The 26,844-nt window shown below is 40.9% G+C and overlaps 1 protein-coding gene across 6 annotated transcripts in view; it reads right to left on the bottom strand.

The window, feature by feature from the left end:
• esrrga (estrogen-related receptor gamma a) overlaps positions 1–26,844 on the bottom strand; it is a 189,808-nt gene that overhangs the window by 42,777 nt on the left and 120,187 nt on the right. For 3 of the 6 annotated variants that reach the window (XM_088296136.1, XM_088296135.1, XM_088296138.1), the window contains 2 exons: positions 12,044–12,468; positions 3,986–4,102 (listed from right to left, as the gene is read on the bottom strand). In XM_088296136.1, coding sequence (XP_088152262.1) covers positions 3,986–4,102; positions 12,044–12,468 — 542 coding nt within the window. Of the gene's footprint in view, positions 1–3,973; positions 4,103–12,043; positions 12,469–26,844 lie in introns of all 6 variants that reach the window. The other 3 variants (XM_088296139.1, XM_088296137.1, XM_088296140.1) reach the window with 1 other exon arrangement.

The following is a 26,844-nucleotide window of genomic DNA, read 5'->3' as shown; positions in this document are numbered from 1 at the left end:
TGCCAGGGTTTATATGAGCGGCGCGTGGTCTTGTGTCCCTGCTCGTGGACCATCTGAATCCAGCTGGCCGTTTACGACTTGATAGAGATGGAAGCTTTGGTCCCGGCCCAGACATGTTGCGTCTCTTTAAAGCAGGACGCGTGTGACGTGCCGTCATCAAAGCCGCACTGTTGTCAATAGCAGCATATGCACGCTACACATGCACCCAGCGCTCCTGCCAAAATCTTTCATGTTCAATTGTCTGATGTGCGTTTTGTATTCACATCACGATAATTTCTCATGTTTGATGCCAGATCGTTTTTTTTTTTTTTTTTTTTTGAGGGAGAGGGGTTCAAATGTGCATAAAGTGTGTTTAAAAGGGAGCAAATGAAATTGCGAACACAGACTCCCCAGGTGATCGTTTAGCCCTCGTCTGCTTCATTATTTCCTGCCAATCTTTTTACCTGCAATCAAGCCCCGCAATCCTGCAACACACAAACGCTCCTCTCGAAACCCCGCCCTTGCGACCTTTCGGGCTTCAGCTGACGCATCATTATGACCTCATTAAAAATGGACAGACAGCCATTGCCAGAGGGGAAGTTCTCATAATCAAGTCAGGCTTTTTAATTGCCTCGCTCCAGAAATTAGCTGCTACATATTGGTGGGTGGGCGTCCCCATGTTCCTTCGCTCGCTGCCTTCCTCTGCTTGTTTACTCCTCTTCCTCCGGCACTCGTCAAAGGACTGAAAGTGTTTATAATTTGAATGACACAGCCATTTAAGCGCATAAACACTAAGGTCACTGATGGTGTAGTGGGTCAATCGCCTGACTTCCATGCAGGCGACCAGCCCAGACAATAACGCATTGGTCTCCATTTTTTTTTTTTTTTTTTTTTTCATTTGAGGACCACATACAGAAATACAGTTTTGAAGGATGCAAAGGCAGCGCAGAAATTTAATTGGAATTTATTTAATGAAATCAGCCAAACAAGCAATTATATTTTGTTTAGAATTGTTTTTTCTTTGCGTAATATGGCTGCATTTATTTTTTCATTTTTAATTTATGATGAATTCTAAATGAAAATTGAGGCCGCAAAATTCGAACCGCAAAGTGACAAGGGATTACTGAACATCTCTGATCGAATAAAGCAAAGATTAAGGACTACTACTTTCTTTGAAAGTAATATTCATCTCCTCCCATTCTGTTTTAGGATGGAAAATATAAAAACTTTATTGAACCAGGTTGTTATGTAGAGCGGGCCGCTGTGTATTAAATTCTGACCAACCAATACAAATGGGATGGCTGTGGTCTGTCAGGTTGATGTATATATATTGTATATATGTAGGCCTAACGTGTGTGTGTGTGTGTGTGTGTGTGTGTGTGTGTGTTGGTGAATGATATATGTGCAGCCACAAAAGGCTGCTATTTGTTTTCCTCTTTTCGAACGCATACAAACACTTTACGATGAAAGCATTTAATAATGAATTGTAAATTTGTCACATTTCCACAGACAAATAATATTCGTAGGCCCGGGTGAACGCTTACGGAGAGGAAGACGGCATGTTGCATGTGTCCCATGCACGTGGATGTAAGCAGACTTGGGGTACACAACGGGAGATGAAACATGGCTTCTGCCATTGCCAGATTGACGGGGAGAACAAATGCTACGGCAGCAGCTTGTTGGGGGGGTGGGGGGGGGGGGTAAAAGTGTTGGAGAACTAAAGAAGAGATGAGTTGGCATTTATAGTGGAGGGAAAGGTTTGTTGCACTCTTGGGGAAAAAAAATATTTACAAGACCATCTACAAGCTGTTTGATGAGGTTTAGTACTTATTCATGGAAGCGGAAAATTGTCACAGAGGTACTCATATTTATTTTTGCGGTTGTGGTTTGCATTGCGCTGCTTAAGAATGGTGTTTTTAATGTTTGCTTGACTTACTTTGCTAAATAAAGTGGTCAAAGTATTAGAAAGAGTAGCTTTTAGCATAATGTAACGGATCTTATGACAAACTACCAGCACAATAATTGAATACACGAAGACTTCAAATGACAATGTGAATTGAAAAATAAATGTTTTTGTTTTGTTTTGTTTTTTGGTCCATTTCTGGTTCCAAGTAACAACTAATAGTTTTTATTTACGGCACAATTAAGTCATTCACAACCAGCCAAGTAAAAAAAAAAAAAAAATGGATCTTTGACATCTTTAGCCGTCAATGGTAGTAAATGAGTTAAGAGGTTAATAAATAATAAAGTCCAAGAAAATTATTTACTCCAAAATTTAGACATAACAACTCTATAAAAACTACTATTTAAAATGTAAGTTTTCTTCTATGTGAATAGAAATGAATATCAGGTGAGTGGACTACATTTACAATCTCCAACTAACCCTGAACCATCACTTAAATTCATTCCCTTTAATTAACGTGAACCCTTCAAAGCAGGGGTGGGCAAACTTTTTGATTGGTGGGCCACAATGGGTTCAAAAATTTGACAGAGGGGCCGGACCAGGAGCAGATGGTTGGGGTGTTTTGGTCACCTCACATCATCAGAGAAAAAAAAAAAAAAAACATTTAATTTTTAATGACAATGGACAAAAGCATTACAACAATATATATGTCTTTGACACACCACAGGTTTTAGAAAATAAAACATGAACAAGATTTATTTTTTATTTTATTTTTTTCCAAATTTCGGCGGGCCGGATTAAAACGTTTAACGGGCCGCATGTGGCCCCCGGGCCATAGTTTGCCCACGTCTGCTTCAAAGCGACTTACAACTATCCTCACGAATCCTTTCCAACTCCAAAGCACTTATATCACATGTCGCTATATAGTGAAGGGATACTGTACCTAATGAAGTGTCCGCTGAGTGTACGTCACCCCGCCGGGATGGAGGGGAGCGCAAATGTAGAAGTGAGTGGATGGATGAAGTGGTTACACAAGCATGAGTGGGAGAAGAGGAGGGCGGCAAGAAGACAAGAATGGATGGCGAGGAGACTGCCGTGCGTCGGCCCAAGCCTCGTTCCCTGACCACGGCCGGGAAAAGGGAGGGCGGGGGGCGTCGTCCAGGTCTCCCATCAATTACAACCTTGACCCTCCTTCTCCCTCTGCTTTCTCTCACACACACTTTCTACTTCATTCGGCCACCCTGCCCCCCCACCTTGCTTCTCATCCTCCCCCGGCCCCTCTCCTCAGCGCCTATAAATCAATCTCTTCTCCCAAGCCTCCTCTAGTCCTCCCTCCCCTCCTCTCCCTGGCCGTTATTCCCGTTTCGTAGACTTTCTCTATCGGCCGTCCTCTTCCTCCTTGCGCGGCAGAAAGTGAGGTGGGAGTGGAAAGGTCAGAGGTGGGAAGACCAAAGGCAGAGAAAGAGGTAGAGGTACCAGGGGAGTGTGAAAAAGAGAAATGAGTGTATTTAATCAAAGTGGTGCGAGGCCAGTCATATCAGTTGTTCTTTTTCAGCACTGTTGGAGCAACTAATGTTGCCTCATTTAGACGTAACGTATGTGTCGTGTGCATGTTTGTTTGTGTGTGTAGAAAGTAAGTGTGCTGCATGAAGGCAGACGATGAAGTCTGAGTAACGGGTGAAAGAAAGCAAGGAAAGAGGAAATTAATGTATTGTGCGACGTATAGTATTCTTCATAAAAAGTAAATTCTCGGAAAGTGTTCTATATATGCTTTCTTTTTTTTTTTATTAAATTTTTTATGAATTTACAATTCACTATGCTAAAATGATTCTTCAAACTTCAACTATACCGTATTTTCACCCTCAATGAGGACGCAGAATTAATTCTATTCACATTCAAATGTCAATGAACAAAATAAAGGTCAAAGAACATTAAAAAAAAAGCAAAATAAAAAAAAAATAATTTTTTTTTTATAGGATTTCAACCTAAATTCTTGGTTGGGCTTGTTCCGTATTTGAATGTCACTCGTCAATACCGCAGCAGGAAATGATGCGTTCGCTCATAGCTAACGGAGAAAGATTAGGAAGAGACCTTTTCCCTTACCCTCCCTCAGCATGCCAACAGTCAGACACTTCATGAAGCGGCAGGCCTGGCACGACTTGCGTCTCCTCTTGGTGATTTCACACTCATTGGTGGCTGGACAGCTATATTCGATGTTGCCTGTGGGGGGGGGGCACAAAGGAGAAGGTTAAATTCTGGAAATGCAGTTGCTTGTCAGGACGATCAGAAAGAGAAAAATTCAAGGAACATCGTTTGTTTGGACTAGATTGAGCAACTATTTGATTCAAACAGCGCTGTGTTAATAGCCAGTACTGATCACTGCTTTTTTGCAGGGTTGATATTTTGTGTTCAATAATTGGACATGAAATGAAGTCTATTATGCTGAAGTGAGTGTTCACTGTACACCTCCCACCCGTGTAGGTGCAAGTGCCAAAGCGAGAATGCATGACCGGCTGCAGACCACTCACAAACAGTGGCTCAGAGCTGAGGATAAGAATATTAGCTGATCTAAGTCTGTTAAGTGGCAAACCTTGGATTCCTAGTGGCGAGAAAAAACATCTGAGAGACCTAAGCGGCTAATAATACCGTACGACTTTTACCTGTTCGTACTTTTTTTTTTTAAGTGATAGTGTATTTCTGTTTGACAGGTGACACATTTTTTGATGCCATGTTTCACAGAGAATGGTCGCTAAACATTTTTACAAAAAAATGGTGTGCCACATTGCTATTAAGTAAAGTACCGTATTTTCCAGACAATAAGCTGTTACATTTTTCCTAGATTTTGAACCATGCGGCTAATACAACGGTGCGGCTTTTCTGTGGATTTCGCCAGTAGGGGCGCTCTATAGTTCAGAGAATACGCTAAATAAATCTCTTTTTTTTTTCTCTTGGGTCTGTTCTGTTTTAATTAGCAAAGTTGTTGTTGTGTTAAAAGGCACTGTTTTAACAATCTGTTTATGTAACTTTATGTGCATTCACAGTACAAAATGGTCCTGGAAATGCAGTAAACAACAACATTTTTTCAACTTAGAAAATTGCGGCTTGTATATCATTTAGTTATTTATTAATTATTATTTTTTTATTAGTAGTGTTTTTTTTATTTTATTTTATTTTATTTATTTTTGCGGTTTATATGCAGGTGCGGCTTATTAGTCTCCTTCGTCCGGGGAAATCATTATATGGAGTTGTCACACCACATACTCACAAACATTTGTAGTTCCCTAGTTTTGTTCCCCTGTCAAATACTCTTCTTTATAAATCACTTAATTCATTTGCATCCTTTTTTTTGTCACTTTATAATTGTCATTTTCAGCTCCCCACTCAAACATTTTGCACCCATTTTCATTTTCCTTTAGACCTTTATCTATTTCAAAGACAAGTTACAAAATTGCCTTGTAGAGGGATTAACGAATTAAAAAACAAAAAAATATTCTTTTTCTTCCAGAAGTTAAGTACATTGCCCCAGTAGCTGAGTAAGCTCAAGTGTCTCCCAGTGAAAGAGAATAAACAGTGATTACTATTGACTGCTGCTGTGGGGAGGATGTTTTCTCATTACTGCGCTGATTAAGGGGGCTAGTTAGCTTGGGAAAAGGCTAAATGCACAAACTGGTCTTAATGGCTAACAAGACCCTTGTTAATTGGCCATGTTAGCGAAAGTAACTGGCTAAACATGCTAAACGCCGGGGAAACCTAATAGACGCCGCTAATGGGAAATGTTAGCTCGCACTGCGGAAGATACTGGTGGAGCACATTAATTCAGCAATTACTTAGCTCTAAGGCTAGATGTGCTAATGACACCAAACCTTAGCACGTAATGGACCTCGTTAGTGCGCACGGACTAGCTAAACGAATAAGCGCGCTAAAGAGACACTTACGGCGGGTGATTTGCAGCACCTTGACTCAAAACGGGTTTGCATGACGGATGCTGGACAGTAAACATGTTATATTGGCCCGAATTAGTAGAAGGACGATGAAATGTGAGTCGCGAGCGGGCCGGATGCTCTTTGTATGCTACGGCATCCTTCTTGGGGTGAGGTTAAAATGCACAAACAAGAACAGCAGGATGTAATAGCTCCACGGGAGCGCGTGCATCTTTAGTTCTGCCTACACGCCTTTTCTTGGACACTGAAGCTGGGCTTATAGAACCCAATGATTCTTCCAGGAGGCTTCTTTGTGTAACATGCAGACTGACCGTGTCCGTGAGGGGGGGATATATGAGGGCCTCAAATCCCCTGCAATCTCCTTTGAGGTGTGTGTGTGGGGGTGTGTGTGTGAGTGTGTGTGTGTATGTCCACATGCTGCATGACAATTGACCGCCATTGTGGAGTCTTTGTAACATTAACGCATTGCGCTTTCAATTTGTAGTCATGCACGTGCTCAACCCTTTAATAATAAATTTGATGGATATCTGTATTGGCTTTTCAAGATTTTTTTGTTGATTTTTAATGATCGATACAGAAGAGCTTTGTGTTTTTGGGGGGGTTGTCAGCAGGAATAAAAAATAAATAAATAAAAAAAGATTGTCAAAAAATACTTATCGTATATTATGGACTCGCTTTAAACCACGCGGCGTTAAAATATGACACGGTTAATTTATAAAATTCTATTAACGGCCTCCATGCCACCATTACATTTACCGATAGTCTTGTAACATCTGACTAATGAATTTGCCGACATGTCACAGTGGACCAATTGAAACCGTCTGAGGTTGCGCTCATACGGAATATTCATATCAGTGATGGTTTACATGGTGTCGGGCATTGCTAGTAGAATGAAACTGAATGTCCAAACCAAATGAAAATGTTGCTGAGATGTTTTCAGAAATGTGTTTTAAAAATGGTCTGGATCAAACTTATCCACCCATGTCACTCATTTCCGGGAATCAATTTCCCACACCAAGCATTAAATGCCCATGCGTAACTTTAAGTGCTTATTGCTGAGTAATAAATGTCAAGTTGATTAAGATGAGAACTTGGGGATTTTTTTTTTAAATATTTACTTCATTTCCAACTATGAAGATGCAGTGAGAAAAAAAAGGGAGTGAAGTCAAAATTTCAAGGCAACAAACTTCTTTACATTTTCAAATTGTGCACTTTAACAAAGTATTTTAACTCATTGACTGCCATTGACGGCTAAAGACGTCAAAGATCCATTTTTTCTTTTTTTTTTTTTACTCGGCTGGAAGTTAATGAGTTAAGTTTTGCTAATGTTAAAATTGACTTTCCTGCATTTTCAACCAAGGAAATACGAGTTTGCAAAGCTAATTGTCCCTTGTATTGTCCCCACATAAGTAAAAACAACTCAGCAAATTGTTTTGGAGCAAACAACATGCTTGAGTTGTGCTAATTAAAATTGCTGACAAAAATGTTACAAATTTATATTTTAAAGACGACTGTTTTAGCCCCTGAAAATATAAGCTGTGTTTTTTTTTTTTTTTTAAGTGTGCAGATGTTTTTTGCATTTCGTCAAATAGTGGCTAAATCAGAATTAGTCACTTTTATCTTTTTGAACAAGTCTGATTTCAATCTGTTGGCATTAACTAGTCGTTACACATGTACATTTAAAAGTTTGGAATTTTGAACTGCGTTGCGAGCAACTTTGTCGAACAGTGAGGATTTGATATGCATTGACAATAAAATTCAGTTTTTTGTTTCTGTCCGAAAGCCATCTTTTGTTTTCCACCTTTCAATCTGTGGCTCTCATCTCATCCCATCCCATCCCGTCATTCCACCCCCACCCTCGCCTTTATGCATCCCCCTCTCTCAATAAGGGGGTGATAGATGCACGTTGTCAGGTGTTGCTGGACTGACGCCACAGAAACAGCAGCTGCCACAGCCACTTCCTCCATGCTGTGATGCGCACAAAAACGCACACAAACGACATCGACACCATACTCCATCATTTCCATTCCAACATCGCTCCTCTCAAAGTATTGTTCATTCAACAGCTTGCTCTCCTCCTCTTCCTTCTCCTCCCTTCGGCTTTTTTTCCACTCCACACTCTCCTCCCTGTCCAGCTGGAGGTGTTTTTTTGGTGATTACCTGCGGTTTTATTGGCTAATGGCTTGAAACATACCAATATGGCTGCCACTGCCCATCTGAGCCTGGCCCCGCTTCCAGCCAAGGCGCACAACTTTGACACACACACAACCCGCGCATAAACACAGGCACGTGCGCACACTCGTATTTCCTGACATGTGCACGGAAACTGTGCGGAAGAGTTTGGCTTGCATGGTGGCCAAGGATAATGTCATGACCCATTTGCTCCAGTCGGTCGAAAACAGCATGCGGGCCAAACATATGAACTGTAATGATAGCTAAATCTCGGTTGGGGAAAAAAAAATAATTGGTTGGCCTATTATCGAAATAATATTCCACATTGATATGAATTGAGGTGGCACGGTGGACGACTGGTTAGCACGATGGCCTCACAGTGCAGAGGTCGTGGGTTTGATTCCTGCTCCTTCCTTCCTGTGTGGCGTTTGCTTGTTCTCTCTGTGCCTACATGGGTTTTCTCCGGGTACTCCGGTTTCCTCCCACATTCCAAAAATATGCATGGCAGGTTGATTGGACACTCGAAATTGCCTCTAGGTATGAGTGTGAGCGCGGATGGTTGTTTGTCTTTGTGTGCCCTGCGATTGGCTGGCAACCAGTTCAGAGTGTACTCCGCCTACTGAAAGGTGGCAGCTGGGATAGGTTCCAGCACACCCCTGCGACCCTCGTGAGGAGAAGCAGTACAGATAATGGATGGATGGATATGAATAGAAACACCATGAAGCAAAATATAATATTAAAAAAAATAAAAAAACAGGATGTTACATTTTTCTGCCGTTTTTTTTCATTTACGACAGAGTTGGTTCGAGCTGAGCGCTTTCTCCATGCTCATTGTCAGTGTTTTCATTTTGTCAAAGTGCTGATGTGTTGAATTGAGTTCAGTAAATGGATGAAGGTCAATTGGTGACTTTTTTTTTTATCAGTTCAAAAAGCGGCGACAAATATGAATCTGGCTGGAAATTCAAATTTTGTTTTGCCTACTTGACGTAGGCCATTTCTTCTCAATGATTTTCTGTTCCGCCCACCCCCCCCAACAAAAACAATTTGCGCTCCCCCCACCGCCACCCACTCTCCATCGCAACTATAAATAATAGCATTTTCGTTGCAAAACAAACCTCCACTTTCGAGTTAATATTCGCTGCGCACAATAGGCAAGGAGAGCGCCACTGCCAACTAGTGGAGTGGATGTTCAATTACACTTTATTGTAGTACGGTGGAAAACTTAAAAAACTAGCAAAGTCAAGGTACCATTGTATCCAAAACATTAGAAAATCCTTTCTGTATCGCACTACCTTTCTTTAGAATTGATTTAAATCCCGTACCTTTCGTGACAGCGGCCCAATGCTACTCATGCATTGTGACCTCGAGCCTGACCTGCAACATATATCTAGAGCAAAGAAAGGCCGGGGGATTACAAGTGGAGTGAAAATGATGGAACAAGAGCGAGGCGGACACACAAGGTCACACTGCCAAATAAGCTGGGCATCATATCTAGACAGTGGCGGTGCGCTTGTGTTTAATCTGTAAGCGAGCCCTCACCTATTGAACTTTTAACAAGCTCTCCAAATGAAATGGGCCACGTGGACAGTTTAGACAGGGCAGCAATAGCGGATGAATTAGGGGTCAAAGCAGCACCCGGTGTGATTACAAGGTCATGTGTACGTGTGTGCGTGGGAGGTGCGTGCGACTGAGTCTATTTAAGTGAGAGTTTGTGCGTTTATCTCGACATGTGTGGGGTCCAATCTCTTTGTCGGGCATGGACCGTGGCCTGATCTCATCCCATAATAAACACATACAGGTCATCTGCGGGTAGTGAGCAGCTAGTGGATATAAAACCTTCATCCCCCTGCGTCTTGCCCCCCCTTCTCCCTCTTTTGGGGACTCTCTCTTGGGTTTTACTGGGAAAGCTGCTTATCAGAAGCAAAAGAAAGCAGCGACGGGTAGGTGGATGGATGGAAGGGCAGATAGATGAATCCTGTCTGATATGACTGACTGACTGACTCAATAGATCAATGATGGCATGACCGCTGACTGCTCGGAAACAGACTTTTCCTGTAGCAAGATGACTGACAAGCGTGCTGACCTGACTGACGGGCCGATTAGTCGTCACTAACTTGAACTAATCTGTAATAATAAGACTTTCACCGCCGACCGCATAAGATTTAATGAATGAATGTGGACTTCACTAAGATAAACTTTTTTTTTTTTAATTGACACTGTCAAAGATGTTGTGATTTGCATCCAAAGGGAAAACTGAGAAGTACATTGAAATCTGTATTTTTTGTGAACAAAACATCGGTAGCAGTTTTACTTTGACCTTGTCCAGATTTAGTGTGGTGCGTATTTTTAAGAGTAGTAGACATATGTTAAAATGTTTTTTTTTTTTTTATGACTGTTTTGTCAAACATTTTTTTTTTGGTTTCTTGACTGGAAAAAAAATTCTTGCAAAAAAAAAACAAAAAAACTTTAAACCGAACTTTTTTAGTTCACAGTGGACCCTCACATACTCGCGGTTCAATTTTCAGGGGGGGGGGGGACATATTGGCTTTCAAATGGTGCTTTTTAATTGTATTTTTTTAAAGAATTTTTCAAGCCAAAAAAAATAATAATAATCCACAATGCGTTTCAATGGCCGTCGATTTCATGCAGATTTTCACAATTCCAGGGCCAGTCCAATCTCTATCACCCTGGAATAGAGGAGGTCCACTGCATATGAAGTCACAGCCTGTTTTAAAAATATCTCACAAGTGATAGAACATTATGATTTCCTAGGAACGTCATACTTTGCAGAAGTGCACAGTTGAAAATGTAAAACACCCTCAGGGATTTATAAAAATAAACTGATGCGTATTGTTATTTATCTCTAGTTCTGTTTCAATGCTCTGAGTTGAGTGTAACTGACCAGACAATAGCATGGTCCGAATACCTGCAAACCCACTTGAAGATATAACAAGAGTGGCACAAAGGATTAGCAAACCTAATTCCCGCTACTCCGCTCATCATATGGATTACTGCTCAATCCCCTCTCTCCTCTCCTCCTAACCTGAACTCCTCACCCCGAGACATGACCTGTGACCATGGTGTGACTCTATATGATCACCTAGACAACAGGCTTACTGCCAACACTGTTGCTGTCGAGCATTAGAGGTGAGATCTGGCAATGCAAATAGGACTTGGAAATTGCTTTTTGCTCTTAAAACCACAGGTCAAGGTTGAGGGGTCACCTGGTGTTGGGGAGGGGGGTGGCACCTGTCTCCATGTTTGAAACTGGATTGATACTTGTGTTAGTGTGTGTGTCGATGCATGTGCCTCGGAAAGATAAATAATAGCAAAGAGAGAAACATAAACTCGAGACTAGACGATGTACAAAATGACAGAATTGAATCAATTGTTGGTGGATGAAGAGTATATCCGATTACATAATTGTATGTCACAAAAATGGCAGCGTATGTTGGCAAAAAACGGTATAGCATCTTAAGTGTGTGTTCAAGCAAATGTAATTCTAATTTAATTTGAAGGTTTGAAATTTTAAGCAATTCTGTATCTTTGGTAAACTCCATTTGAATTGTCAGAGCGGTCACTTTGGAACGCAACTAAATTGTCTTTCATTGAGTTTCTAATGACTTTCATGCATGATATCACAAAGTTTGTCAGCATTTTACACACAACTTCAATTCAAGGTTATGGTGGTTTTGTGGTCCACTTCTTTGGCTTTTTTTGCTTATTTACATATTACTAAATCAACATTTAAGTTTTACTATTTGTGATTAACTTATTTTTACACTTGCATGAAAGTTTTAATGTTTCTTAAAAGACGCTTGGGAACAATAGTATTGTTACTCAACATTTCCAAATAAATTTTTATAGAAAAATAGGGGACTGGGACAGGTATCTTGAGGGACGTCAGTGCAAGGTAAGCACTGCTGATGAGCAGGGTGCTGAATGTCCAAAATCTCCTTGCATATTAAGTGTATTTGAGCTAAATGGCAGAAATCCATGTAGACAAGAGATAATTAATCGTAGATAAATAGCAAAAGTGCAAACCAACCTTGAATGGTGCGTTTGAAGAAGGCCTTGCAGGCCTCACATGATGCCACACCATAGTGGTAGCCAGAAGCAATGTCCCCGCACACCAGACACAACCTCTTGGGCATGGAATTCAACATGTACTCGCACTTTATCTGCGAATCTTCGCCGATTGTTGACGAACAGTCCTCGTAGCGCTTTGATCCAGGGCCTCCGGCGGGACCCAAGGGTCCCGCGCCAGAGCCATAGAGACTCGGGGAGTCTAAACCGTTGGGGTGGCCGTTCATGGTGGACGAATAGGAGCCTGAAGCGTCACTGGAGCCGCCGGGGGAGTGGTGGTTTAGACTGTCGGTCAGGGAGGCGGGGCTAGATGGCTCAGTCTTTATATACGAGGACGGACAGTTTGACTCTAGGTGGCGCTCCTTACTGGACATTCTGCAGAGAAGCCTGAGGAAGGGAGGCAGAAAAGAAAGAGGGGTGAAATTATGATCAATCCACCAACAAAGTGTGTCAGAAAAGTTCAGCAACATGTGTCACAAAAGATATATTTCAAATTCAAACTAAAAATTCCCCCCTTCAAAGCAACCGACACCCTTGAGGCTAACGCACTTTCCCAGCCTTCTCTGCCACACCATTCGACACGCCTCCTCACACAAAGCCAGGTTGGCTGAGTAGGGAGGTTGCTATAGCAAAGCTATGTCCCTCTCGGGCAGGAACTGTCAGATGCTCGAGCAGGCGTGCTGTCATGGTGAAGCAGCGATGAGTTGTCCTGGTCAACTCTCGTCCCTTTCTGGTTGAATGTCCGGACCATATTGAAGTAGAAAAGTTGTAGTTTGAGTTTTGGATTGGAACTGACAAACTTCAAACGCAGATCAAGTTGCGAATGGTGGTGTTCCAATTCGCAAACCCTTGAATTTACCTGGTACTCCGGTAGTTTTGAGATCAGGTTTTTGAGTGAAATAACATTTTTGAGATAAACCACAGCTTGTCTTATTTTGTTCTGACCAAAATATCCAAAAGAAGAACTTTTGAATACAGACATTGGGCACGTAAGTAAGAACAAAGCATAACTTCATTTTTTGTGTAATAGAAAAATCCTTCTCCAAATTGTTCTCACCAACTTAGAAGAAGGATAGACTTGTCGAAAATGTCTTGGATGAAGAATTAACATTCAAAGGGGCCTAAAACCAATCCCATAATTGATTAATTAATTGATTCCAGGTCGTGTCTCTCTGCTTATGTATGCTTCCTCACAAGCTACAAAGCTCTTAAAAATCCATCCATCGTTTCACTTTTTTTGCCTCCCCCCCTATTCATTTGACAAAGAGAAAAAAAAATTAAATTAAATTAAAAAAAATAAATAAATAAAAAAAGGAAACCAGGGAACCACTAGGGGCATCCTGTGTAGGACAGAGCACCAGGGACGCACATGCACCATCACACACGGTCACATCCGCACACACACACACACACGCACACGCACACGCACACCCCCCCACACACACAGCTAGCACATGAGCATGCTCGGGGCCGGTCGCTCATCCGTCACTCGCCAGTCAATAGGCGCTTGTTCAACATGAAGGTAATCAGTAAGCAGCCTCTTTGCCGTTCCATCATCACAAAGACAGCCAAACACACACACTGACCCACACTTACAAATACAAACTGGCGCCTGAAGAATTTAGGTGCTGTACAGACTCCTCGAAAACACAACAATAACATTTCCTTTCAGGATCAAATTGTTTCCCCCGTTCCTTGTACAAATCTTTTACATACTCCCTAAGGGGAGTGTTGTTAATGCCAATTGTAATTAACAACTATCTTTTTGCTGTCTATATCGCCCCTTCCCATCCTTTGTCCACTTTACTATCGTTCTGCCTGTCTCCCTATCACCTTCTATTCACTGCCATCTATCTCTTTCTCTTGGTCTTTGCATTGCCGCGCTCTTTCTCTCACTCTGCCAGTAAAACTCACCCTCCTTCCCCTTCTCTCTCTCGTCATTGTTAAAGGCAGAACGCACAAAAGGGGTTTTTAATTAAGGCAGGATGCTGCTAAACGAGGGGCTTCTAAAGTCCAGTCGGCCTGTAAAAGATCCCCGTTCTACTGGGACCCATAAAACACAGACGGTGTCTTGGCGAAGAATGGGCTGCTTGGAAGAAGGAAGGCTCCAGTGGGGGTTGGGGACGGGGAATGGATATAGACGAGGAAAACAGGTAGACTGACTGACAACCAAAGAGGGAGATGGGCAAAATCAGGGAATAAAACTGGTTATTTAGGCCTAGAACCAAGATTTAATGTAAAATAAAGAATCCCTAGCACTTGCATATTAACGAGCCATGACAGGTTACAGTGTTTATTATTATTACAGTTAACTAGGGCTGTATCTTGATAGCACATTCTTTAGACCGATACCAGTAGTCACCAATAATGATACCAAATACAGATATCACTAGTATTGAAAAAGGAAAAAAATATATATATTTAAAAGTCGTGGCTGCACGACTTAACGGCGACCAGTCAGACGTATGCGTTTCGTTCCTGCCGTAAAATGTCTAGAAGATGGCGGCTAATAAATACTGGTATCGGCTGCAATTGTGAGTACCGATACTTGGAAATTGGGTTAGATATCAGTCCGATACCAATACCTCATTTTGGTAATCGATTGTCGGGATAGTTAAACTTCAAACAACCAAAATGACTCACTAATACTACTAATTGGATGGACACAAATGTATAATTCCTAAATGATTTTGTCCACATACAAACCCCAAAATGTTAAAACCAACTAATTTGAATTTACGTGTAAACAGAAAAAAAATGTTTGGGGGGGTTTTCCTCGTCTGCTTTGTATGATGTCATGGCACACACATGATGAGGAAATTTAAATGTGATTCGTGGTTTTGCTCATGTACATGTTCTCTAAAAATGGCACTAACGAAATTTACATCCTTTAGAGCTTGTATCAGAGCCGTAACCGAGGCAGGATTTGCTTTCTCGCCGTGTTGTGTTGAAAGCGATTGTCGCTATGGGATAAATAATGTGATGAGATTATTCGAATGTGGGACGCCGTGTCGCTGTTGTGATTCCGTTGCTGCAACTTTCCAAGAGCTCTGCATAAGCGCCATTTAGATCACATGACGGCCAGGTGATGCCTATTGTATCGTTTCAGGGGTGTTCTGGTCTACAACAAAATATATATGAAGTAAATCCAAGATTGAGTGATAAAGTTCTTTCGAGGTATAGACGTGAACCTAATCTTGCAGATTACCCAAGATGGCTCCAGAATGGTGAAACGCGTCTTAAAAAAAACTTTGATTTTAACCATCCACTATTTCTTCCCCTTCCCCGGTCCTTCTAATTCAGCGAGTCCATTAATGGAAGCTTTGTGCTATCCAGCAATGTTCATAAATCCATTTATCTGATGCTCAGGCAGGCCTTTAGTTAAGAACGAAGGAAAAAGTTTCTGGATGCAAATCATGACGAGGAAGAGGACATATACGGGGAAGGTGGCAGAAATGAGTGCTGGGATTGAGATGGATCACTCGGATTCATCCAGTGAAGGGAGGGAAAACACAGTGATGACAGAAAAAAAAAAAAAAAGGCAGCAGACCCATTTAAGCAGATGACGTGATGCCGATGATTTAATCTCGCTCTTTATGCACTTTTGTGTCCCTCCCTTTCCGACGTCAATCCCTCCGAGTGCCATTAAGTGAAAGAGTTTAAGTGCCAAAAGATCCCATTTTTTCCTCTTTTTCCCCTCCTTTCTCCTTCACTCGCACCTTTTTTCCCTGCTTATAAATGAAAAATAATGGCCCTGGATGGGGGAGGAATCAAAAAAAGAATGGGAGGACATGCGAGGAGGTGGAGGAAAGAAGATTAAGAAATCAGTCAGTGCACTGTGCCGAGCGAGAGGTTGAATGCATTTATGTATGTATGTTATCAGTATAATTATGTCGCTATGTAGCGGCGGCTCGCTGCTGAAAGAGCAATCTTATTGTGCCAGTGTGCTCCCCGGATGAGCGTTGAAAGTGGAGGAAAGGCTTGGCGCTCATCGCTCCTTTATGTTTTTAAGTGTTTAAAACGATTTATATAAAGAGGGGAAGTCTGGAGAGGGGCGTTCAAAGACGCAAGTTGAGCGTTACGTGACGATGACCGTAGTTAGCTTTGTTTTGCTAGTCTCGTTTAAAGGGTTTAATTTCATCTCATTAATACATTAGCGCTTTACTCACTGATCATCGGCATTATCAAATTAAAAATGCCTGAAATAATCATTTGCAATTATAGTTTGGATTGACTCTATGAGGAGGATGATTGAATTAAATTGGGTAGAAAATTCACCCCCAAAAAAAGTGAGTAGAAAAACTATTTTAAAAGCAAAAACAGTCGTGATAAATGTGGATTGAATACATACAAAACTACACGTAATTTCCATTCAGATTTTGGGCTTCAATTAACCATACATTAAGATTTTTAGAACATGGGTGGAAGCCTGGAGAAACATGTTAAATTAGACATATTTACAGAAAAAGTCATCAGTTGGTCCAAGTCCCACTTGTAATATTGGCAATGATGATTCTGTGCATGTAAATCGTTACGGTGTCCCGCAGGGGTTTATCCCTGGACCACTCCTGTCCAAATCTTTACCTGCTTCCAATTAGAAAACGCTGCGCAATCTGTCATCCAAACTTCCTGAGATCAAATACATATAAAAAGCCAAACTGCTGCTACAAAGTACTATAGTATAATAGTAATATTTGTATTTTTTCCGCACCATGTTAGTGAGCAATTTTTAATGTATTTAGATAAATAAAACAGAACATCACATATCACAATGACGTCGTTTAGTTGAATAAGAATTTTATGTTTCTCTTTATTTTCTTGTTTTTCCGAAAGTTTGGGCCAACATATAAAGTACAATAGCAACAATTCTCTTGACGCAGTTAACTTTAACACATCCAACTACAACCACAATAATAAACACATTGTTAAGTAAATATTTCTCTGATTTTGCCATTCAAAACAACAACCTCCAGTCCTGGTTTGAGAAACTTCCATCCTGCACTACGTTCACTCACAAGGAGTGACAGTTTGTATATATTTTCAGTTGTGCCCTCAATGTAGCATAGTTCCTAAGTTATGTGTAGACATCAAATATTCAGGTCAATTTAACTGTCTTTTAGTGTGAGACAATACGTACACACGCAAGATTACTGCCTAGTTTGTCTTCATTCCCAGCTCAATCCCTGTTATTTTCTCCCTGCCTTTCCTTTTGTGTCTGTGTATTATCCTTCTCTTCTTGGGGGAATGGCAAGTAATCGAGAGAACAGAGCGATGTTTGCAAGAGAGAAAATAAGCGGAAGAAGGAGGGAACAAGTGTTTTGTCTTGGTGTCCTGAGTGAAGGTGGTCCGGCGTGCCATGACGAGCTGTCATTAGAGTGGCGGCCTGATGCAGCGGCCTGACAACTGGCAGAGGCAAACGTACAATCATCGTATTAGAGCCACTCTGCCTCACTCTGTCTCCGTGCTGCTCGCGCTCTATTTATTATATGAAGTCCTTGGACTGGGGCTTCCAAAAAGAGTCGGAAAACAACTCCAAACTGTTTTTGACTTGCATTCCGGAACTGAAAAAAAAAAAAAAAATCCCCTTGAGCGAATCAAAAATCTGTTCTAAAAGGACAAACTTGAGATTTTTCAGGAAAAAAATTATGTAGTAAAAAACATTGTATCACATTCTCCAGATATTTTACAAATCGTACAGTAATATAATATCTTGGCTGTGAGCAGCATAGCGGTCGACACCAGAACAATCTGATTGGTTGCTTGGTAATGTTTAAATTAAAAGATTTTGTTTCATTTATTTTTTTATTTTTTTGCCGATCACAATGTCCCATCATCGGTGACATATTTTTAGAACAGGCAGTCGTGATCTACGCATGTGACCCTTGGGGGCACTAAGTTGTTGAACCCTGTTATAGAGTGCTATTTCCCTTTTTTAATTTTTTGGAACTGATTAATGGCATTTCCATTCATTTCAATGGGGAAATATGATTTGAGATACAAATGTTTTGAGTTATGAGTGTGATCACAGAATGAATTATCTCAAGGTGCAACTGTATATATAACTCTATCATCTTAGTGATTGCTTGTGTTTTTAAGTGTACTAGAGAAACAGACCTCGCAATTCATAACCCAGCATTAATGAGAATCCTCTTCTCTCGGCATTCACACATGAGGGAAAAATATTTTTGACTCAATAGTATTAGCAAAAATTTCTACTCCCCCTGTGAGACACAATGAAAATAACCGAGATGATAGTCATCTATCAGCATTCAAATAAGAGGAATATGCAAAACTGCAAAAGTGCTCCAACCCTCAGCCACCACACAAAAAAAAAAAAAAAAAAAAAACTAAGCCTAAATTGTTCCCGCGGACGCTTTTGTTTTAACATAACGGTAAGTCGATGAAAACCACTTGTAGGAAAACGCATTGAACAAACATAAGTCGAAAATCCAATCTATACGAAGAAGAAAAGGAGGCGTGGAGGGGAGGAGGGGGAGGAGCGAGGGAAAGCAAAAGAGGCTGAAGAAAGCATTAGAGGAAGTGCTGACAATGTCGCCACCGCAGGCTGGCTAATACCTTTCCATCACACCAAGCATTGTGCTCGCCATGCTGATAAGAACGCTCAGTCCAATAAGCAAAAAAAAAAAAAAAAAAAAAACTTGTCACAATTCTATCTGTATGATACTAGCAAATGCTTTGGAATTGAAAGAAGGAAGGGGAAATGCATTGAATTAAAGAAAGGAGCCTAGGAGAGGAGTCAAAGAAAGTCCTTTTATATTTCCATAGTCAAATGAATAAAATGATTTCATCAATAAGCTGAATTGCCTTTTCGGGGGCTTGTGTTGCAGGGTTGCTGAACTGCTTGTCAGCTGGTTAGTTCAATGCGGGTGAGGGTACCTGCATGCACAAAAGCAACCCGGCTTGCACTTGTTGGTGGTTCACAGGCAAGTGTATACTATACACTATGTCTATCTGAAAAACGTCTCAGCCCGGGTTTGTCGTTGGACGTATGCAGTTAAAGACAAGATTTTATCAGACGAGTTGATGTTTCTCCTTTGTAAGAATGCTGAAAGACTGAAGGCAGAATTTTGGAAAGTCGCCCCAAGGGGCCAGTTTGACAAAATCTTGTTTTTCTTTAGGCAAGACATGAAATGCAAAGTCAACCATTTATCCTCCTTCCATCCATCCATGGAGTCGATTTGGCAAGACAAAGCCAGGCAGCTGAGTTTAGTTCTGCTGACAGCTCATTCCATTTGCATGCAGCGCAACAGCTAAATGCTGCTTCACCATGTTTCCTTTTACCTCCACTAATTGGCATAATTCTGCAGATCTCACACGGTTCATATACCATTAGCATTTCTTTAATGGAGCAGAAATTTAAATGTATTCTATTGGGAGCTAACGTCAAAACAAAACAAAACACCATTTGCAGATAATTTTCAATTAAAAATGATCTATTTACCAGGATCATTATTTCTTTTTAATTTGCCATCGTATTATTGTTTTTAATTGTTTATGTTTGTTTTATGTTACACTTTTATTTGTGTATGGCACTTTCATTCAGTTCTGGTTGTTTTTTTTTAAAGTGTTCTAAACAAAAAGCTGATTTGACAGTGCAAACTAGTAAAAAAGCATTATTTGTGGTTAAACAAGTAGTAGAAGAGAACAGGGAGTGTTATGTTTAAATAAACAAATTCACGAAAAACTTTCAGCCAAAAATGTATCTGTATTTACTTCTAATACAAAAATATATATGGAAATTGGGATTCTGAAAAGTATTATTCTCTCAGCATTAAGTTATTTTGGCAAAATGATTATGGTTGATAAATAAAAGATTATCGACTGCATAAGCTCCAAATTGTGATAGTTCCTTCTTCGCAGCAGTCTCAAATGGAGCATGAGTTAAAAAAAAAAAAGCGCACCAACATTTTGGTGGTATGTCACTGTGCAAGCTTCTGTTTATTTGTATAGAGTCACAGTGTGTAGAATTGTAGATGATTATAGCTGTTAGACGGGACAAAAGTGAAGAGAGGAAAATAAAATCCAACAGCGAGAGTTGATTCAAACCACTTTCCCTCCTACTGAGACCTCTTTCTACCATCTTTTGGGCCTTTTCCTTGCAAATTCTACATCTCACGCAAACACACTCTCGCCACCACACATCAAACACACACGCCGGGGAGCAGATCAATTGTTACAGTGTTAGGCGTGCAGGAAACCTGTAATTCTCTTCATTGGCTGCAGAATAAACCCCTGATTACATACAATCAATCCCATAATGGCCAACACGCTTTCTGCCCAATGGGGCTGTCGACCAGTAAAGCCAGCACGCGTGACGTTATATTCCTGAGTGATGAATATCAATCTTTACAGGTATTGGACATTCAAAAGGATACAAAGACAAAGACTGACCTAGGTAAAATGAATGTACTTTTTGGCTTCTATATCCGTCAATGGCAGTGAATGAGTAATTTGGCTTGATGCACAAAAGCAATGGCGTGCATTACTTGGGTGCAACCAGCAGGGGTGCTGTTGATTCATTCTCAGCGAGTACATTTTCACGGACTTCTACTATGGCACAGCATTATTCTGCACCATGCGACGGTGGTTGCAACGCAGGCGTTCAAAACATTCAGAGATATTCTACATTAAAACATAGATGAACAAATTGAATTGTTCCATGACCACATCAAATTTCTCCATTGAAATGAATGGAAAGGCCAGTAATGTGCACCAGACTCACATTGTGCTCCTCCATTGCGCTAGGCAGTGTATTACAAGCATAGAGACACACACAATGAAAAGTGTCATGACTGACTCATCAAGCGAAATTACGAGTTGCTCTTCGCAGAGGATAAACAATATATGCCAGGTTAGACTGTCTATCTACATGTGTTGGTCCACCATTTGTGTTCAAATTTCTGTTGCTAAAAGGGTTAAGTATCAATTTGATTCATTATGCAGAGGGTAACCATTAAGATAGCACACATGCACAATTTGTAATTACTTTAGTTTTATAATTAGTTTGCCACTTAGCATCAACTGGGAGAAAATTGTTCACTATGTGCCAAACTGCAGCTTGTTGTGATGTGACCTTATTTGGATTTTGCTGTCAACACTGAGCATTTTTAATCCAAAATTTCAAAGCAAAAATAAAAAGTAACATCTTCTACCCCCCCCTCCCCCTCCACACAATGTATCGTACGCTAGACAGAATCACGCGCACACACTAACACACGCAGGCGCACAAACACACACAAACACGCACATGTAGACACCACACAGTGAATTGTGATGAGGGCTAAGACTTACAAGAGGCCCACTAGTGAGGCTATTAGGATGCATCCTGGGGTTTGTAAAGTTTACACACCCACATTTTCCACAAGTGAATGGATGAGCGGTCGGGGGTGTGCGCACACACGCAGGGCAAGCTCAGCCAAACGCTATTGATTAGGAATTATGAGCTTTCCAAACAGCGGCCGGCGACGGAGGAATTTTGAGTCCGTCGTCACGCGGTGCAGATGTTAAAACCGCTCCCACTGAGGAGGCTTTCTTCCACATTTCCAAATGGAAACATTCTGCTTTCTAGCGTGTGAGTGTTGCAAAAAGATGAGCTGGATTTGACAGTGTGTGTGTGTGTCAACACGTGAGCGGGGGGGGAGCTTGTTTGGGGTTCAAACACTGTCAGATGAGAATCGTAATGATTTAGGTCATTTTCTGGTGAGCACCAGCTGATAAATGTGTTGCTGTCTGCTGCTATCTTTGTCACCATGTACCCCTCCCTTCTCGCTTTCTCCCTTTGCCCCCCCCTCAGCTTTTCCTTGAAAACCCCTCTTTCTGTCTTTTTTATCAGCTGGGTGTCATTGTGCTCATGAGGGTGGTTGTCCAGCCAAAGAAAGGTGCTGAAAACCTCAAAAAGAGGAGGAATGAACATGTGCGCTCACGGGTACAATATTAGGAACATAGACATAATTTTAAAATCGTAAAATATTAGAGAACTGTTTTTTTTTTTTTGTCCATACGTCAACAATAATGTACTTTGGCAAATGATTACCTCTTTAAGGTGAGTATTATCTCATATTCTCAAACTGATGTTGCACCTATATGAGCCCATAGAATGTATTCGGAGAGCGTAATGCCAAACTATATTTCACGGAAGTGTAATTAATCAATTAAAAAATAAACAGATACCAATTGAAGAGAATATATTGGTGACTTGAGATAAAAGCCGTTATTTGGATTTTTTTTTTTCCTTTGACTTGTGAGCTCAAACTTAAGAACTGTATGTTTGCAGTGAACTCAACTCGACTATTCATAATAATCCGCAGTTTATAGCAGGCGGTGAACAATTCTGCAAAAACGAGGCTTCAAGTCGTTCAATGCCACTCCCAGTTGAAAGTTGACTGCTATGCTAACCATAAAACAAAGAACTTTTTATTTATTTTTATTTAAAATAATCAGATAACCTCTAAAGTTATGACCCTGCTAGCTTAATGCTAACGCATAATGAAAAATACCATTGAAAGGCTAACAAACAGCATCGACTGTCATTTATTACTTAAAGTGTTAGAACAAATATCTGAACATGGAGGAAAACATGGAAAAAGACGATATGACAATACTGGAAGGCATAAATTCTTTATCCCCTGAGAAAAACGACTAACATGCTTCAATGGATAAATCTCTAATTGATGTAAATAAGTAGTCGTGTAATGTGTGTGCGTTCAGCTGACAGTGCAAGGACATGCGGATGCATAAAAGGATGGAAATTGGCTGGTTCTTTTAGAAAAGAAAGGTCACAAATCAAGGTTAGTGTTTGTGTAGTTGTGTGTGCGTATATATATATATACGTGTGCATTCCAAGCATTATCATCAAGTATTGGTGGCGCAACAGCCTTTTCCACACACTCCCCGTGACATTTCTTTTCCCGCTTCCTCGCACTTGGACAGATAGAAAGCCGGGCAACAGATGAAATTGCACACAAGTATAATAAAAAAATAAGCACTTTAAAAAAACAAAATATCCCGAATCGGATTAAAAGCACATTTTTTTTTATTAAGCAGATGGTGAAAGAGGATTTCCACTCCAGTAAATATGACAGGGCTTTCAAATGTGACACGGGAGGGAGCGCGAGGGCAGGATGTGGAGAAGCGACAAGGAGGAAATGTGTAGGGAAACGAGAGAGAGAGAGAGAGAGGGAGAGAGAGAAAGAGGCCGTAAAAGCGAGGAGCTGAGTGTGCGCAGTAAAACGGGAGTACATTTGGGGCAATGAGGAGGGGGGCCGAGTGCAGGAGAGGATAAGTAGGCGAGGAGACACAAGTGAGCTGAATTCTTTAAGCAGATCAGATTGGAGGAAATTGGGCTGTCACGACAGGATTGCCATGATTCACACCTATCCATCACAGTCAGGGACGACCAGAAGAACGCTGGACAATAAGGCACACGGGCCCAAAATCTAGAAAGTCTGCCCTGAATATTCTCCCTTTCCTTTTATCCACTTATTTTCGATAAGTGCCCTCGTTAGGGTGGCGGCTTAAGTGGAGCCTATCCAGGGTTTTACACCCGTGACCTGGTATTTCAGCAGCAAACTTTCAGAATGTGGGAGCAATTGAGAGCACATGGAGAAAACTCACACAAGTTTTATAATAAATACTACTCAATCACACCCAAAAAATGGGAGCAAAATGTGTACAAGCTTACAAGTTTGGGGAGGGGAGGGGCTTATGCTGAGGTGCCATTGAGCAAGGCACAAAACCACCAAAACAGCTCTGGTTAGTGGGAAATGTTTTTGTTGTTCAGATTCGATTTAGTTTTGTTTTATGTCATGTCTTGTTAGGTTTTTGTTTCCATCTGTTCTCGTCAGCCCTGCTCTTTGTGTCAACCAATCAGCTCCCTCCGGCCACTCGTGGCTTGTCCTGGTGTAGCTGCTCATCTCGTCAGTTTGCTTTGATGTACTGGTTTGTACATTGTGACCTTTGTCAAGGCATTTTTTTTTGGATACTTTGAATTTTCATTTGTTTAGAATATAATTGTTTTTTTTTATGCCACAACCCTTGTCGGCCTTTTTTTTTTTTTTGAAAGTACATTATTTTAGAGACTCCTGCATTCGGGTCCTCCAGCTTTTGCACTCGCAACTTAACATCTCTCTGTATCCAACTATACTTTAACCATATGTAATAGGAAAGACAGTGGCAGATACAACAAGAAAAAAAGTCCTTTGTGAAAGGGGAAAAATCTTTTTGAAAAAAAAAAAAATATATATATATTTATTAATTTTCCAGATGTTTGTATTTAGAGTTGCATGTTAATAGTAAGGAAATTCCAGGTTCCAATTTGGTGTGGATCCAGTGTATTTAAGCCTATTAAGGTGTGGTACTGATCCAAAGTAGGATTGTTTGGTTTTGGTGGACGTCTTTGGCACTAAATCCAAACCCTGCGAGTCACGAGGGGGATCGGGACCGGGCAAGGCGTGAGCAAAAATCCACGTATAATTCACACTCATTATAAACACATTAAAAAATATGTTATTACTAAAAAAAAAAAAAAAAGAATAAAAAAAAAAAATTAAAATGTGACTGTCTATTGATAACATTTTGTGAGTTTTTTTTGTACTTTTAAGGGAGGGAAATTTCAGTAAATGTATGCCTCCAATTTGACAAAATTCAGATATTTGCAGCATTTACAGTCAGTTTGCTGCTGATCTTAATTATTATTCGGAGCTCTCTGTTGTACTGCAGATATCAATATCAATAATTAATAGGAGATTCTGGGTTCATAAAGGTGAAGAATGTAAAAAAAAAATGTTCACCAGTGACCAACATCCAGTATATTTGGCTGCGGCACATTTTATGATGATGGTCCTATTCTGCTGACATTCCTCCTCCTCTCTGTCCCTGATCTTGCTGCTTTTACCTCCCTTGCACCCTCACCTCCTCTCACCTCCCTCCCTCCTCTCACTTTGGCCCATGCACCTTCGAGCTTGGTGTCCGCACCATCTGTTAAGGAATCTAATTCACATCCACTCACAATCAGGTTTGTTGGAAGGCCCGCTGCCTCTGCCACTGCCTGCTGCATCCGAACTACTCGACTGTTTTGCAAGGAGCCATATACATTGACATGTGACCTCCACTGTGTATGTTTGTTTCTGTTGGGGTGGGGGGGGGGGGGGGGTGCGCGCAAGCGGAGGTGAGGGGGGTGGAAGTTAATGAGAGGTGAGTGTCTGAAAGTCGGTCTCTCTCTTTCTCCCTCTCGCTCTCTCTCTGCTCCGCGAGTAATCCTCTTCTATAAATCTGCAATCCAATCAGCGTTGTCCACAGACACACAAACACACACGCGCACGCAAACACACACGCACATTCGCATGCGCACATGCATGCTCGCGGAGCTGTTGTGAGGCCCATCTGTGTGTTAAGGCAATCTGCTTTATCATTATGATTACATTGGGCTCAGTTTACAGCAAGTCAATGTGTGTATGGGGTGTGTGTGTGTGTGTGTGGGGGGGTGTGTGTGTGTGTGCCAGTGGCGCATGGCTGGCTGACATTAATCACATTCCCATGGTTTGATGGCCTAAATAAAATGGGGAAGAATATTGTTGTCGTCCAACGAAAACAGCAGAACTCCAAACACAAATTAAACATATACCCCCAAAAATTAACTTTCAACTTCATGGCACCCCCTGAAAATATGTTAAAATAGAAGAAAATATTCAATCCAACAAAAATAACATATCTAAGTATATCAACCACTGTTTTTCATATATTAAGATATTTTGTGTTTTCTAAAAGCTCGACAAAATGAATTATCAAGGGCTCACAATCTATAATTTCATTTCGGATCCGTTTATAATGTCGAACCTTACGTGCAGAAATTACAGTGTGCGTGTGCGAGTGTTTGCGTGCGTGTGTGTGTGTATTATAAACAGTGTAAATAAATTCCATCAACACAGTCGGAGCTCGCACACCCTGACATGAGTGCTCATGCGAGCTGATGCTGGCCTTCTGCTCGGGTGTGAATGTAAAACCAGAAAATTCATTTTTAATAAAACATTATGAAAGCAGATAATAATTTAATATCGGGAATATTCATATAATTGACTTAAGCTTCTGTTTCAAGGTCCGAATAGTATAATAATTTGGTAATACCTTATTTCTTTCCACATGAGGGGCAAAATATTAGAAACAGCTCAATCAAAATTTGGACATATTTTGATTGTATGTGATGAAGTGACTAATAATTTAAAGTATGTTTTGACTTCAATATTTAATATATATTATAATTGAATACAGTGTTTGTGTCTAAGCACGCACGCACACACACAGACAGAGGGTGCTTGTATAGCGCTCGCCTCCGTGATTGGCTGAGAGACTGCGTGAGAAAGGCTCGCCAGACCTCTAATTGGCTTGACCCAGACTAACCCTGAAATCCTATTGGCCTAAGACTTCCAGTCTACACACAAACACAAACACACACAAATGCGCGCGCGTTGACACACACTTAAAACTGAAGGGCTTTGCAAGTTTCAGCCGGACGATATAGTCTTTTATCGATAGCATGGCAACAGGTTGTAGATAATTGACAGATTTTCATGTCATGAAAAAAATTTAAAATAAAAAGATAAAATCACAATTACAGCCCGATGAGAGCAACGAGGTTTTCGGTAGCAACGAAGACCACAAGCTGCAATGACAGGTCATACAACGTATGCATAAATCCCGCAACGCGATAAAACCATAGATTGCTAATTAGGAGCAAATCTCATACTT

This window comes from Idiotropiscis lumnitzeri, chromosome 5 (genome assembly GCF_059441095.1).
Source record: "Idiotropiscis lumnitzeri isolate Australia: NSW breed Sydney's pygmy pipehorse chromosome 5, RoL_Ilum_1.0, whole genome shotgun sequence".
In the NCBI taxonomy this organism is placed as follows: Eukaryota; Metazoa; Chordata; class Actinopteri; order Syngnathiformes; family Syngnathidae; genus Idiotropiscis; species Idiotropiscis lumnitzeri.
Note: the sequence above shows the minus strand (reverse complement) of the source record. Positions and strands in the feature narration are given on the sequence as shown.